At 42.9% G+C, this 15,473-nt stretch overlaps 1 protein-coding gene across 1 annotated transcript; it reads right to left on the minus strand.

Annotated features, from left to right (window-relative positions):
• Nucleotides 1–1,310: 1,310 nt before the first annotated feature.
• Nucleotides 1,311–4,169, minus strand: LOC143317260 (type-2 ice-structuring protein-like). The gene is made up of 6 exons (XM_076725317.1): nt 4,108–4,169; nt 3,905–3,977; nt 3,583–3,689; nt 2,221–2,355; nt 2,027–2,129; nt 1,311–1,473 (listed from the first exon to the last, which is right to left on the minus strand). The coding sequence occupies exons 2-6, from the start codon at nt 3,966–3,968 to the stop codon at nt 1,406–1,408; spliced, it is 477 nt and encodes a 158-aa protein (XP_076581432.1). The 5' UTR covers nt 3,969–3,977; nt 4,108–4,169; the 3' UTR covers nt 1,311–1,405.
• Nucleotides 4,170–15,473: the final 11,304 nt, after the last annotated feature.

A 15,473-nucleotide genomic window follows, 5' to 3' on the forward strand; every position in this document is an offset into this window, starting at 1 on the left:
ATATAGGTTGAAAAATAATTGCTGTGGTTGTCTTTATAAATCACATTCATGGTTCCGTCTTTGGCAATTCTGCTGAACTGCGGAACAGATCCAAAGCAATCAAATAAATGACACATGTCAGGAGAAAGAAAAACACAAGTTTATTTTTAATTAGCACCGTCAAACACTGCAGTGTGGAGGCAGCGTCACCTTTACTGGTTGTGTAAAAGCATTTTTCACCAGGAAGGTTCGTGGTAACAGTAGTTACTTGTAACTAGGAGAAATATTTTGATGTAAACGGACATTTTCCTCAGTGGTCGGTGGAGATTAAGTCAGAGCTACGGCAACAACATTAATTATGATGCTGTTGGAACAACACCAACACAGCAACATCAGACTGTGGTGTGACAGCTGAGGCGTTACTGAAGCAAAATGTTTGAAGAAGCAACACTTAGTTGCTTCCTGTTACAGAGGAAGAGAGGCCTCACAGTCCTGAATCTTGCCTCAGTCTCCTGTGATGACCCTAAAATCAAAAAAGAGAAAGTCATCATCAATGCAATTAAAAACAACGAATCCAAATGCAATCAACACATTACCTTTTTCTCAATGTGGACCGACCGTCAAAGAGAAATGGCATGGTTCCTCTGTTAAAAACTCCAGCATTTGAGAACAAAAAACAGGAAGTAACCGCTTTGGTGATTTAGTTTGACAAGAGATAAACGATCGGTTGTTTGTCAAGAACACCAGTATTGAATGTCCACCAACAGCTGAAGACTGTTCATGTGTCTTGAGGAACGTCACTGCAGTGACATCACAGAGTGGTCGGTGTGGACAACATCTGTGAGGATTTCATGGTTTGGAAAAGATGTGATCAATGAGCGTTAACTTGTTAAATCTGTGGGACCTTTTCTGGTAAAATTCAAAATAACGATCAGACCTTGTCAGGACCAGTAGTTCTTATGGGGATCAGAGCCCGGACCTACTTCAGCAACACATCACTGAGGTCCTGCTGACTTAGAGGTTAGAGTTACTCATGACTTGGTTATGGTTAGAGGTTAGAGTCAGCCTGTCCACAATCGAACTCAATATAATGTCTGAACAAGGACAGCTGTGCAACAATGTGTGTGTGTGTGTGTGTGTGTGTGTGTGTGTGTGTGTGTGAGTACTTGTGTGCAAGTTTCTTAAGAACAATAAAGCCACAAGTTCTTCTTTCACCTCGTTGCCTTTCCTCCGTCTCGTTGTGTTTTATTCAGTGTTTTGTGTGTTCATGTTGGATTCATTGACTCACAGAATGACGTTTTTCAATGCTTGAATGGTTTAATGGTGTAGAAGACAAGAAAAGACAGTTAATTCTCAGAGTGAAAGAAGTAAAAGCCAACAATCCTCAAGTCATGTACTGCTGGTTTCTCTGATGTCAGAAGACATATCATGGCTTTTTGGCGCAGACAAATGGGTTTCTGCAACCACAACCCCAGTCATCAAGTTTCTTGTGGTCTGTAAAAAGACAGAGAGAATAATTTATGGGCAAAGGTTTTATGTATATGGATCAAGGTATATCTATATATAAATTCATTGAATTTGCTCAAAAGTTCGAGAAAATCATTCAAAAGTCATTTCCATGAAGCGACTGGAGACGATTTGTTTTGAACTGCACATGAAGACGTCCCCACTGCTGCTGCAGCAGGAAACTTCAAATCTGATCTTTTAACAACTTGAACTTCATGACTGACTGCATCAAACACTTCACACAAACCTAAAGACACAACTTCTCTTGTCAAGTCAAGAAATCTCTTGATGTAAAAGCTTAAATGTGGTTTAATGTGCCAGTTCATCTTGAAGCCAATGGAGACAATCATCACTGGTGTTGTCTGTTGTCCAGTCCATCGAATGGGTTTGAGAACTTGTTCTTGTTTATTGGGCCTCATCTGTGAGAAACTATTATCATCACTTGTATTGATGTCTGCTTTAGAGATTTTGTAATCAGACCCTGCTCAGACCTCAGTGATCAACAAAAACAAAATGTTTCTGAAGCTACATATGACTTTACCTCCGAAGTTCATCACCAGACAGTATCCAGTTTTATCAGGCTGTCCGACATCCCAGTAGTTGAACATTTTAGGTGTACCATCACTCCAGAGCCAGACACCCTCCTAGAACATTAGAATACAATATGAAACAATCAATGGTTTACATAAACTTTTCATTTCCTCTCTTTTAGATTTGGTGTCATCAGTAACATACCCGTCCTACATCGTAGCCTCCAATCCATGTGACTGGATACAAATGTGTGCGGATCTTGATCATCATCTGAATCTCATGATACTCCCGAAAGCTGTGCACTGATGCAAGGTTTCCACCCTGACTCTGACAATGTTTCTGCAGAGATGGGAACAAAGAATGAAGTCATGTGATACATTCAACATCAAGTAATACAAAGACAACAAATTAGAAGAAAATGTCAGTTAACATGAGTAAGACAGCAACAGCAGGATGGACAGAGTGGAAGAGTGTTCTGCACCAGTGGTGGAGGAAGTATTCAGACACTTTACTTCAGTAAAAGTACTAATATCACTCTGTAAAAATACTCTATGCCATCTACAATTGTATCTTATTTTAGTTGCATGTTTTAACGACATGTTTAATTGCTATCTATTTCATTTACTCATTTTATTTCATTTTATGTTTATGTCTTAGTCTCTTGGTTTTTAGCTCCAGTGTTTCCTCATGGGGGTCCTTAGTTTTTAGGTCACTGGGAACTTCTTCTGGTCTACTGATGGGGGCGCTGCTGAGGGGACGGCTCTGGCCTGGATGGCTGGAGGCCTCTGCACCTTGGTGTGGGGTCTCCTGTCTGCCTGGGTCGGGGTGGTCTTGGGCGGCACCCCCCGGTCATGAGCCAGGGGCCCTCTTAGTGTGGATGGCCCCCAAAGGTGGCTTACTACTTATCTTGTCTGTATGGGTGCATGTGTGTGTGTGTGTTTCTGGATGTAGTTATGGGGGCGGGAGGGCTGGGTTTTCTTCTCTTTTGTTTTTAGCCTCTGTGAGGCACTTTGTGTTGCCTTTTAAGTATGAAAAGTGTCATACAAATAAATAAAGTTTGAGTTTAAGTACTGATTATTTTCTTTATTAATTGATTGGATGTTATTTAGTAAAAACTTTGAAAGTAATGAAAATGCTGTTTTAATTAATCAGAGCCCAAAGTGACACCTTCACTGTGCTTCTTTTGGTCCAAACCTCAAAACTATTAAATATTAAATACATTAATAGACTGAAATTATTTAAAGAAGTAAAACAAAAAGGGGCAAATCCTGACAACTGTGAAGCTGAGACCATGAAATGTTTTTGCATGAACAATGACTGGAATGATTATCAAATAGCTGTAAATTGATTTTTTCGTTACCACTAACAGTTTTGAAGCTGTCAGATAAATGTCGTGGAGTGTGAAGTACAATATTTCCCACTGAAATGTAGCAGAGGAGAACTTTAAAGTCTGACGTGAAATAAAGTACAAACACCTCCAATTTATACTTAAGTGCAGTCCTTGATTAAATGTACTGAGTTCCACTTCACCACTGTTCTGCTCTGAATCCAAATCATCATGATTACCTCAGCTCGAGCCCAAGTCATGGGTGTTGGAACGTAGTTGAAGCAGCGATCATTGTGAGGGGTCCAACCACTGGGACATGTTGAGCGCTTGACGACGAGATTGTCCCCTGAAAACCAGTTCAGAGAAGAAGTGAGCATGGGAGCACTTTGCTGAACAGATCATAAGACTGACTGAGTTCAAGCCTCTGTTAGTGTGTTAGTGATCGATACCAACTCATTTCCTTGAATGGATCTTCCGTCCTTTCAGCAGCTCTGCTTTTGGAACTGGTCTACATACACAGTAAGACCATGAAAACTGTCTTTTGTCTCTCTTCATACTCACCAGCAGCGCTGGTCAGAGCCATCATGGCACAGACAAGTAGAGTCACAGTCAGCATCATCTTCATGACGATTGTCTTCAATAAAGAGAGACATGAAGACAGCACATGTGAGGACAGGAACTGGTGGCTTTCAGCCCATTAGAGGAAGCAGAGATGATGATAAGAGAGAACAGAGCAGAAGAAAAAAGGATAAGTTGAAACAAACCTTCTGCAGGATTAGATTTTCTTCCTCCTCTTCGGTGTCAGCTTCAGCTTCAGCCTTCCTGTGTTGAGGTGCTCAACAAGAGAAACTCCAGTTCTTTTATACACTGAATTGTCTTTGTTTGTGTTTTAAACAAATACCTCCACCGTCGACACCCCAGTGTATGATGGATTATGTACACATGTAGTTCATCAAAAGACATCATTTCATGTCTGTTGTTTGCTTTAAAGGCTCCTCAAGAAACAAGACATGAGACAAGGAAATTCTTCAGGCAGTGAAGCATGACAGCATGTCACCTGTAAACCTGAACAGGATCAACTGATCACTCAACAGGTGGATGGAGAAGCTGAAACATAGACATTAAACGATCATGTCAAATGCTTCAGTGCTAAATGTTATGGTTTCTCTCATGCTATCAGGTTGTATTCCATTATATAAGAGGGATGTGTGCAGATTCTCAGTCCTTTCCGTCGTGGCTGTTGGTTTACTTTAGGCCGTCTGAGGAGCAGGGGTAGAAAAACGTTGAAGCACCGCGATGCAGAAAGTCCAGATAGATTTCTGGTCCATTTTAGGGGCACATATCACACGTCCGATCCCAGAAAAACAGAATGCAATCATTTGTAAATGAACTGTGTTCACCGACAACAGTTTTCTGAAGTGTTCCTGAGCTCATGTGTTCATCCCCTTCATCCAATCATGTGTTCACAAGGTGGTGAACCTCGCTCCATCCTGTTAGCAATCAACCTGTTTACCTGTGGAATGATCCAAACAGGTGTTTTTGTTTTTGTTTTCCACATCTTTCCCAGTCTGCTGTTGCTCCTGTCCCAGTGTGTCTGAAATGTGTTGCTGATGATTATTAGTAAATGTCTCTTCATTCATTCACTACTTCCTACATAAAGGATGCTCAGTAGTTCACTCAATCGTGAGCAGTAAATTCAGACACCAGGGAAATCAGGGAAGTAAATCTTTGCATACCACCAGGGGTAAGTGAGAAATCTTGCTTTTTTGTTGTGTAATTTTGGTGGAGGAACCTTCGAACCCTGAGGCCCAATTGGAGCTGCTGCCAACTGCAAATGTTTGTAGCTGTGTTAATGTGAATCAGGGCGTTGCTGAAAGACACCTTTCATGCTCATTTGTACCCGCCATGGGTAAATATAGGTTGAAAAATAATTGCTGTGGTTGTCTTTATAAATCACATTCATGGTTCCTTCTTTGGCAATTCTGCTGAACTGTGGAACAGATCCAAAGCAATCAAATAAATGACACATGTCAGGAGAAAGAAAAACACAAGTGTAATGCCCTGCTAATTTTTTGTTTACATATTGTTTCTTTAAATATGTAAATTGAGTTTCATTTAACTGTAATTCTGGTACATGCCTCAGTCACTGTTTATTTGGGTTCATTTTTTTTGGATAAATAAGAGGAATGTGTGATGTTGGAAAAGTGTTAATATATCCCACGGTTTGGGTGGACCTTGAACTTTTCAGGTACTGTTTCTGTTACACATTGGTTAGTCAGTATGGCACCATTTTATAGCCAATTAGTGCCAAGTCAGGATAATTTTGGTAACCTACCGGATTCTTGGAAGGGCGGGACCTAACACAGAATGTGCTGCAGACGTAAGTGCGGAGAAAGGAGACAGAAACAGGAGGAAGAGAGAGATGTCGAGCGCTGTTTGTAAGTTTCTTGAACTGTGTGAAATTGTTATATTTAGTCATAAAAGAGAGCTGGTTGTTTGTAAAGTGAACGTAGCCTGTTGAAATGAGAGAATTAGCCGTGTTTTGAAGGAAATATACCGTCTGAAATGTTGCCTTGTTAGCACGTATATCATAGCCACGTGTGGACTTTTGTTCGCTAGCTAGCTGTGGCCTTGCTGGATTGGGGGAGAGCGAGACGGAAAGCCTGTGAGGAGCACGTTTTTTTTCAAGCTTCTGAGTGAGTATGGATTGTGGAAACTGTAAAGAAGTGTAAATTTATGGTTTGGCGATAGTGTGTTTATTAGAGGTTTTGAATCTTATTGCTAGTGTGCTTCGGACACTGCCACACACGCTGCTGCAGTAGAGGTGCTCAGGACTTGCATGCGGCCAGAGAAACCTGCTCCTGCACACGCGGATCAGGCACCAGGGCTGCTTCTCCTCATCACTCAGCTAACCGATGGACAATTGGTTTGAACTGACTGTTACATCTTCTTTCTACTGTGTCCATGGGACTGTGAGTACAGACAATTCTCTGCCAGAGGTTTTCACATGAGCTCCAACAGCGCGCCAACGGTTATGGTACCAATAGACTGAGTAACAAATCCCAGGTATTATTTCAATATGGTTTAATTCCTTTATTATTTTTGTTGGAGTTTTGAAATAAACATTGTTATATTTGTGCATGACATTCTTGTGTGTGACAGCCTTCATGTTTCAAAATGATGTAATTCATAGGATGGTAATGTTTGAAGTCTAAGGTATGGGTTGTTAAAATTTGATGCATGGGAGTTTAAGCTCACACCACAGTATAGTTTTTCAGTAAACTAACCGGGCCTCTTAGCACTTTAGTGGAGGTCATTTTCTTTTAACTGTCACAGTACTGAGTATCCCAAATTGATTTGTTTTTTTTTTGTAGCACTCACCTATTCATCTCCCATGCAAAAGGGCATTAAAGGTGTGTGTCCTATATTCGTTTAACAAACAAAATAGAATTGAGTGAGGGGGGGCTACACGTGGGGGCTCGTCCGGGATTATTGTGTACTGTGTTTATGTGTGAGCATACTAAAAAAATTTGAAGGTTGATAATTAAGGTAACATGGAGTCTGAACGAATGCTTAAATGGTGTGAAGACAAAGAGATTGATGCAAGTAAAGCAATTGTGCTTAGTGACGTTTCGGTTGATGTAACTGATGATGTTATTTACAAAGAACTTGATGGGGCTAAAATATTTGGTCACTGTAAAATAAGAGGAAGGTGTCTGGGACACACCAACAAAAAGCAACTGATACTAGTTGAGACAACAAACGACATGATTTCAGCTGACATACCTGAACAGCTCCTACCTGAAGGTGACACAGGACCGTGGTTGGTTAATGTCATTCAGACTACAAGTGACCAAGTCCTTGATGAACTAGGAGACTTCCAGACCAAGTTGATGTCATTCTTAGCCAATGAAGGCAAGACTTTAGCGGACGTCACAGGATTGATAAGTCCTCCTCCATCTACTACCAGAGACCTGAATACAGAGCTAGTGAGTGCTATCTCATCATTAGTGGAAAAGTGTCAAAGCGTGCCCACAGATGGACAAGTCTACCGCAAGCTCCGCCTTTTCTCAGGTGTTAAGCCAACTCCCCATGGAGAAGAGGAATATGATGCTTGGGCTGAACAAACGACACACATGCTAGATGAGTGGCAGTGCCTGGACTCAGTTAAGAAACAGAGAATCGCTGAAAGTCTTAAAGGGCCGGCAGCTGACATTGTTCGATCATTAAGAGTGAGTAATCCCAACTCCACAGCCAGCGACTATCTAAAAGCCCTTGAAACAGCTTTTGGTACCACAGAAAGCGCAGCTGATCTCATGGTAAGGTTCCGCAACACATTTCAGCAAGAGAGTGAGAGACTGTCAGCATACTTACTAAGGCTGGATAAACTGTTGCATGTTGTCCATCGTAAGGGTGGAATTGATGTGGCTGACATGAATCGTGCACGCATTGAACAAGTGGCAAGAGGATCTTTGTCTCATGATCTAGTTGCACTGCGCATAAGACTGACATACAAACTCAAGCCACCTCCAAGCTTTACTGAGCTTTTGCGTGATGTCAGAGAAGAAGAGGAGATGATCCTTGAGAAAGAGAGTGTAAAGAATGTCACCTCTGCAGCTCGAGTTAAACGCGCAGAATGTGCTATTGCATCTGTGACAACTGTCCATCCAGAGCCCGAGGCAGTAGCTGCTATTTCAGAAAGTGACTGTGAAATAGAGATCCTTAAAAGAGAGTTTCAGTGTCTCAGAAGTGATGTTACACGCCTACTCTCTGCATCAGTAGCTGCCAAAGAGGGTGCTGAACAGCATCCAGCATCCAACACAAAGTATAAACAGCAAAATAATGCAAACTCACCTTTGCATAACAAGGAGAGATCATCCAACCCCCAGGCTCGTACTGATGTGTTCTGTTACAGGTGTGGTGAAGATGGTCATTTCCGACGTGAATGTCAAAACCCAGAAAATCTTCGAAAAGTCAATAAGCGCCTCCTGAAAGCCAAAAAGCCTGCGGGAAACTTCACAGGGGCTCAGTAGAGGAACGGCCTGATGCCCCGGAGAAGATACGTTCCACCAAGTGTGACACGCTAAACGAGAAGAAGGCTAGCCTCCCGGAAGGTTTAGTTGGACCGAGTTCTGTTGTTCCTCTGCAGATTGAGGGTGTCCATAGTAAAGCCTTACTTGATAGTGGGTCTCAAGTTACACTGCTGTATCGTTCCTTTTACGATGAACATCTGAAGCATCTACCGCTGACTCCTATTGACTGTTTAGAGCTATGGGGTCTCAGTGTAGATCGGTACCCCTATGATGGTTACCTGAACTTGAAGTTGGAGTTCAATGAAGATGTAGTAGGTGTAAAAGAGACCATCCAAACACTTGTGCTGGTGTGTCCTGATCCGGTTATAAAGGGCGAGTATTCCATTGTGGTTGGAACAAACACCTCTATTGTAAGGAGATTATATCTGTCCTGCAAAACTCAAAGAGGAGACAATTTCCTTCACAGTCTCTCTGTTCATCCAGTCATTAAAGAGGCTTATGAAAAGCTTCAAGAGACCCCTGATGACGAGGTGGAGATGAAGCGAGGAACAGTCTGGTTCACTAGAGCCAAGCCTTTCACTTTGCCACCGGGGGGAGTTGCAACTGTCACCGGCATTCCAAAGTTTCCAGGAAGTTTCACTTCTCAGGCTGTCCTCATAGAACGCCCAGAGGAGGGAGTTTTCCCTGATGAGTTGCTGGTCATGCCAGTTGTTGAAAATCCCCCAGGTGTCCATTGCCGTCGCATCACAGTCACTGTGAGAAATGTGTCCAGTCACGAAGTGACAATAAAGCGTGGTACGCCCATTGCACATGTGTTCCCCGTGGATGTGGTTAAGGAAGTTCCTGTCAAGGATAAGTCTAAGCCATCCATATCTGAGTTGTCTCCATCCTCCTTTAACTTTGGTGACTCACCTATGCCTGCTGAGTGGAAGGAAAGGTTATGTCAAAAGATGATGGAGAGAAAGGAGGTTTTCTCCTGCAGTGAGTTTGATGTTGGTTGTGCAAAGAGTACAGAGCATACCATTCGAGTGACAGATGACAAACCATTCAGAGAACGCTCCAGACGTTTACCTCCTAATGATGTGGATGATGTGAGGAAACACATCAATGACCTCAAGGAGGCTGGAATAATTTCTGAATCCAGGAGCCCTTATGCGTCACCAATTGTTGTGGTTCGCAAGAAAAATGGAACCATACGTATGTGTGTGGACTACAGGACCTTAAACAGAAGAACAGTTCCTGACCAATACACAGTTCCCCGTGTGGAAGATGCTCTGTCCTGCCTCAGCGGTAGCCAGTGGTTCAGTGTGCTTGACCTCAGAAGCGGCTACTATCAGATCCCTTTGAGTGCAGCAGACAAAGAAAAAACGGCTTTCATTTGTCCAGTCGGGTTCTATCAATTCGAGCGGATGCCTCAAGGAATCTGTGGAGCCCCGGCCACATTTCAACGTGTCATGGAGAGAACAGTAGGTGATATGAACCTCCTGGAGGTATTGGTATACCTTGATGACTTGATTGTTTTCGGCAGAACATTGGAAGAACATGAACAGCGCCTGCTTAAAGTCCTGGACCGCCTGAAGGAGGAAGGATTAAAGCTGTCATTGGACAAATGTCAGTTCTGCTGCCCCTCTGTCACCTACCTTGGACACATAGTGTCAAGCAATGGCATTGCAACAGACCCATCAAAGATTGAAGCCGTTAAGTCGTGGCCACGTCCAGAGAATATTACTGCTCTCCGTTCGTTCCTTGGCTTCTGTGGGTATTACAGAAGATTTGTGAAAGATTTTTCCAAAGTCTCTCATCCACTCAACCGGTTGCTACAGGGCTGCATTCTAGCTGGAAGAAAAGAAAAGATGACAAAGACTGGAAAAAATGGCAAAACATACAAAAGCAAAGGAATGGAAGAAGATGCAAAAGTGTGGTTTCACCCCTCGGAGCCGTTTGGTTCCAGGTGGGATGCCGACTGTGAGAGAGCATTTGAAACTCTGAAGAGGAGCCTTACAGAGGCGCCTGTCTTGGCAATCGCAGACCCAGGACTGCCTTATGTACTGCACGTTGATGCAAGCAGAGAAGGTTTAGGAGGTGTCCTATATCAAGATCAAGGGGATGGTTTGCGCCCGATTGCATTTGTGAGTAGGAGTCTCACTCCGCCTGAAAAGAACTATCCCACACATAAACTTGAGTTTTTGGCCTTAAAGTGGACTGTCACCAGTAAGCTGCATGACTACCTTTATGGAGCCAAGTTTGAAGTCCATACGGACAACAATCCATTAACATATGTCCTAACCACAGCTAAGTTGGATGCAGCAGGACATCGTTGGCTGGCTGAACTGTCAACATATAACTTCAGTCTGAAGTATCGCCCTGGACGACAGCACATTGATGCAGATGCATTATCCAGACGTCCCCATAGTAGCAGTGATGGGGAGGAGAAATGCATGCCTGCTACTACAGTTCAAGCTGTTTGTCATATGACCACAGTCAATCCCCATCGTCATCACCCCCCGCGAGCCATTGATATTATGGGCTCATCTAAACATGCTATCCCAAAAGCATACTGTAACTTGTCCTCTTTGTCCACTCAGCTTCTACCCAAGATGACAACAGCACAGGTTTCTCATTCCCAGCAGGAAGATCCCTGCATTGGAGAAGTTTGGCATGCAGTTAGTCAAAAGAGTGCCAGCGTTGCTAGTAAGGAAAAGCATCCAGATGTGGCATTGTTGCTCAAAGAGTGGGACAAGTTAAAGATTAAAGACTCTGTGCTGTATAGGATCAGTAAGCCACCCAACAAGCCATTGCGACAACAGTTGTTGCTTCCAAAAGAGTTCAGGGAAACTGTGCTTAAGTCCCTGCATGATCAGTCTGGCCACCTGGGGTTTGAAAAGACCTATGGGTTAGTCAGAGAGAGGTTTTATTGGCCTCGGATGAAAACACAAATTGAGATGTACTGCAAAAATTGTGCAAGATGTATCCAAAGAAAGACGTTGCCAAAAATCGCTGCTGAGCTTTCACATCTCCAAAGTGATGGACCAATGGATCTTGTTTGCATGGATTTTCTGTCGCTTGAGCCCGACTCCAGAAACATCTGCAATGTGCTTGTAGTTACAGACCACTACACACGTTATGCCCAAGCGTTTGCCACTAGAGATCAAAAGGCGTCGACAGTTGCAAAGGTGCTCTGGGAACAATACTTTGTTCACTATGGGTTACCCAAGAGAGTTCATTCAGACCAAGGCAGAGATTTTGAAAGTAGACTCATTCATGAACTGTTGAGTATGTTAGGCATAAGGAAATCCAGAACAACACCCTACCACCCTCAGGGCGACCCACAACCTGAGTGGTTCAATAGAACACTGCTTAACATGCTGGGAACTCTTGACACGCATGACAAAAGTAAGTGGAGCAAGCACATCAGCCATTTAGTCCATGCATACAATTGCACACTGAATGACTCGACTGGCTACTCGCCATATTTCCTCATGTTTGGACGAGAAGCTAGGCTGCCAATAGATTTGTCGTTTGGTGTCTCAAGTGATGGAACGTCAACCAAGTCTTACCTGCGGTATGTCAAAACCATGAAACGTGAGCTTCAGGCTGCTTATCAGCTGGCTGAGAGTATGGCAGACAAGAAAAGAGAAGGAAACAAGCAACGCTATGATCAGAGAGTTCGCTTCTGTCCGCTTGCCTCTGGAGACAGAGTTTTGATCAGAAATCTTGGACTTACTGGAAAACAGAAACTAGCTGATCGATGGAAACCCACTCCATACATTGTGGAACATCAACTGCCTGGATTGCCTGTATTCAAACTAAAGCCAGAGGATGGCTGTGGCCCTGAAAAAGTACTCCACCGCAATCACATTCTGCCTATTGGACAAGAGGTGCAGTTGCAGGCAGATAAAACCACAGAGACATCCAGATCTAAGAAGAGGAGAGCCAGTAAAAGGCTTAGAGCACAGCGAAATGGAAAGTCTGAGCCCTCCTGCTCATTAGTTCCACAAGATGGGAGCAGGGTTGATGCGGATTCTGAGTCAGAAGAGGATGACATTGGGATCTGGTATGGCTTTTCTTCCGCACAGCAATCGTCCAATGAAGAATGTCAGGACAAGCGGTATTTTGAACCTTTTGGCCTGGATCTGGATATTCAGCCTACAGTCTCAGGAGACTCAGACATGGAAGAGGAGAGGGCTGAGGAGCTTACAGCACCTGAGGAACCTCTGAAACTGGAGTTGACCGATGAGACTGACAGAACTCTAGAAGGTACTGTTGATCAGACTGTTGAGACTGACAGAGAGACAGCAGTCCAAATGACTGTTGAGACTCCCACACAACCGGAGACTATTGACACTCGAGGCAATGACACCGGTTTGGTGGAGAGTGTACGACCTCACAGACAGATAAGGGTCCCACATCGACTGACATATGATTCATTGGGCAATCCGACTTCAGTGGTAGTCAGAACACATGAGGTTACTCCGATAGAGGTCACATGTCATGATGATGTAATGTTATTTCCTGTCAAGAGGTACAAGAGCACTTTTTACAAGTGGATAGGTTGAATAGAATGTGTGTATTGTGGCTGTAAAAAAAAAAAAAAAAAATTTGAAATCCAGAGATGTGATTTATTTTGTTACATGTGTCATGAGGACATGACTGTTTCAGTGGGGGGAGAGTGTAATGCCCTGCTAATTTTTTGTTTACATATTGTTTCTTTAAATATGTAAATTGAGTTTCATTTAACTGTAATTCTGGTACATGCCTCAGTCACTGTTTATTTGGGTTCATTTTTTTTGGATAAATAAGAGGAATGTGTGATGTTGGAAAAGTGTTAATATATCCCACGGTTTGGGTGGACCTTGAACTTTTCAGGTACTGTTTCTGTTACACATTGGTTAGTCAGTATGGCACCATTTTATAGCCAATTAGTGCCAAGTCAGGATAATTTTGGTAACCTACCGGATTCTTGGAAGGGCGGGACCTAACACAGAATGTGCTGCAGACGTAAGTGCGGAGAAAGGAGACAGAAACAGGAGGAAGAGAGAGATGTCGAGCGCTGTTTGTAAGTTTCTTGAACTGTGTGAAATTGTTATATTTAGTCATAAAAGAGAGCTGGTTGTTTGTAAAGTGAACGTAGCCTGTTGAAATGAGAGAATTAGCCGTGTTTTGAAGGAAATATACCGTCTGAAATGTTGCCTTGTTAGCACGTATATCATAGCCACGTGTGGACTTTTGTTCGCTAGCTAGCTGTGGCCTTGCTGGATTGGGGGAGAGCGAGACGGAAAGCCTGTGAGGAGCATGTTTTTTTTCAAGCTTCTGAGTGAGTATGGATTGTGGAAACTGTAAAGAAGTGTAAATTTATGGTTTGGCGATAGTGTGTTTATTAGAGGTTTTGAATCTTATTGCTAGTGTGCTTCGGACACTGCCACACACGCTGCTGCAGTAGAGGTGCTCAGGACTTGCATGCGGCCAGAGAAACCTGCTCCTGCACACGCGGATCAGGCACCAGGGCTGCTTCTCCTCATCACTCAGCTAACCGATGGACAATTGGTTTGAACTGACTGTTACATCTTCTTTCTACTGTGTCCATGGGACTGTGAGTACAGACAATTCTCTGCCAGAGGTTTTCACATGAGCTCCAACAGCGCGCCAACGGTTATGGTACCAATAGACTGAGTAACAAATCCCAGGTATTATTTCAATATGGTTTAATTCCTTTATTATTTTTGTTGGAGTTTTGAAATAAACATTGTTATATTTGTGCATGACATTCTTGTGTGTGACAGCCTTCATGTTTCAAAATGATGTAATTCATAGGATGGTAATGTTTGAAGTCTAAGGTATGGGTTGTTAAAATTTGATGCATGGGAGTTTAAGCTCACACCACAGTATAGTTTTTCAGTAAACTAACCGGGCCTCTTAGCACTTTAGTGGAGGTCATTTTCTTTTAACTGTCACAGTACTGAGTATCCCAAATTGATTTGTTTTTTTTTTGTAGCACTCACCTATTCATCTCCCATGCAAAAGGGCATTAAAGGTGTGTGTCCTATATTCGTTTAACAAACAAAATAGAATTGAGTGAGGGGGGGCTACACAAGTTTATTTTTAATTAGCACCGTCAAACACTGCAGTGTGGAGGCAGCGTCACCTTTACTGGTTGGGTAAAAGCATTTTTCACCAGGAAGGTTCGTGGTAACAGTAGTTACTTGTAACTAGGAGAAATATTTTGATGTAAACAGACATTTTCCTCAGTGGTCGGTGGAGATTAAGTCAGAGCTACGGCAACAACATTAATTATGATGCTGTTGGAACAACACCAACACAGCAACATCAGACTGTGGTGTGACAGCTGAGGCGTTACTGAAGCAAAATGTTTGAAGAAGCAACACTTAGTTGCTTCTTGGTACAGAGGAAGAGAGGCCTCACAGTCCTGAATCTTGCCTCAGTCTCCTGTGATGACCCTAAAATCAAAAAAGAGAAAGTCATCATCAATGCAATTAAAAACAACGAATCCAAATGCAATCAACACATTACCTTTTTCTCAATGTGGACCGACCGTCAAAGAGAAATGGCATGGTTCCTCTGTTAAAAACTCCAGCATTTGAGAACAAAAAACAGGAAGTAACCGCTTTGGTGATTTAGTTTGACAAGAGATAAACGATCGGTTGTTTGTCAAGAACACCAGTATTGAATGTCCACCAACAGCTGAAGACTGTTCATGTGTCTTGAGGAACGTCACTGCAGTGACATCACAGAGTGGTCGGTGTGGACAACATCTGTGAGGATTTCACTGTTTTGTAAAAGATGTGATCAATGAGCGTTAACTTGTTAAATCTGTGGGACCTTTTCTGGTAAAATTCAAAATAACGATCAGATCTTGTCAGGACCAGTAGTTCTTATGGGGATCAGGGCCCGGACCTACTTCAGCAACACATCACTGAGGTCCTGCTGACTTAGAGGTTAGAGTTACTCATGACTTGGTTATGGTTAGAGGTTAGAGTCAGCCTGTCCACAATCGAACTCAATATAATGTCTGAACAAGGACAGCTGTGCAACAATGTGTGTGTGTGTGTGTGTGGGTGTGTGTGGGTGTGTGTGTGTGT

This window comes from Chaetodon auriga, chromosome 24 (genome assembly GCF_051107435.1).
Source record: "Chaetodon auriga isolate fChaAug3 chromosome 24, fChaAug3.hap1, whole genome shotgun sequence".
Lineage (NCBI taxonomy): Eukaryota > Metazoa > Chordata > Actinopteri > Chaetodontiformes > Chaetodontidae > Chaetodon > Chaetodon auriga.

What these genes read in the sequence shown, in the direction of transcription:
- LOC143317260 (XM_076725317.1), bottom strand. Translation starts at nt 3,968, where the DNA reads ATGAAGATGATGCTGACTGTGACTCTACTTGTCTGTGCCATGATGGCT. An exon ending in GGCTCTGACCAGCGCTGCTG is followed by an intron (nt 3,690 to 3,904) that starts GTGAGTATGAAG and finishes ACTGGTTTTCAG; the next exon opens with GGGACAATCTCGTCGTCAAG. An exon ending in TGACTTGGGCTCGAGCTGAG is followed by an intron (nt 2,356 to 3,582) that starts GTAATCATGATG and finishes CCATCTCTGCAG; the next exon opens with AAACATTGTCAGAGTCAGGG.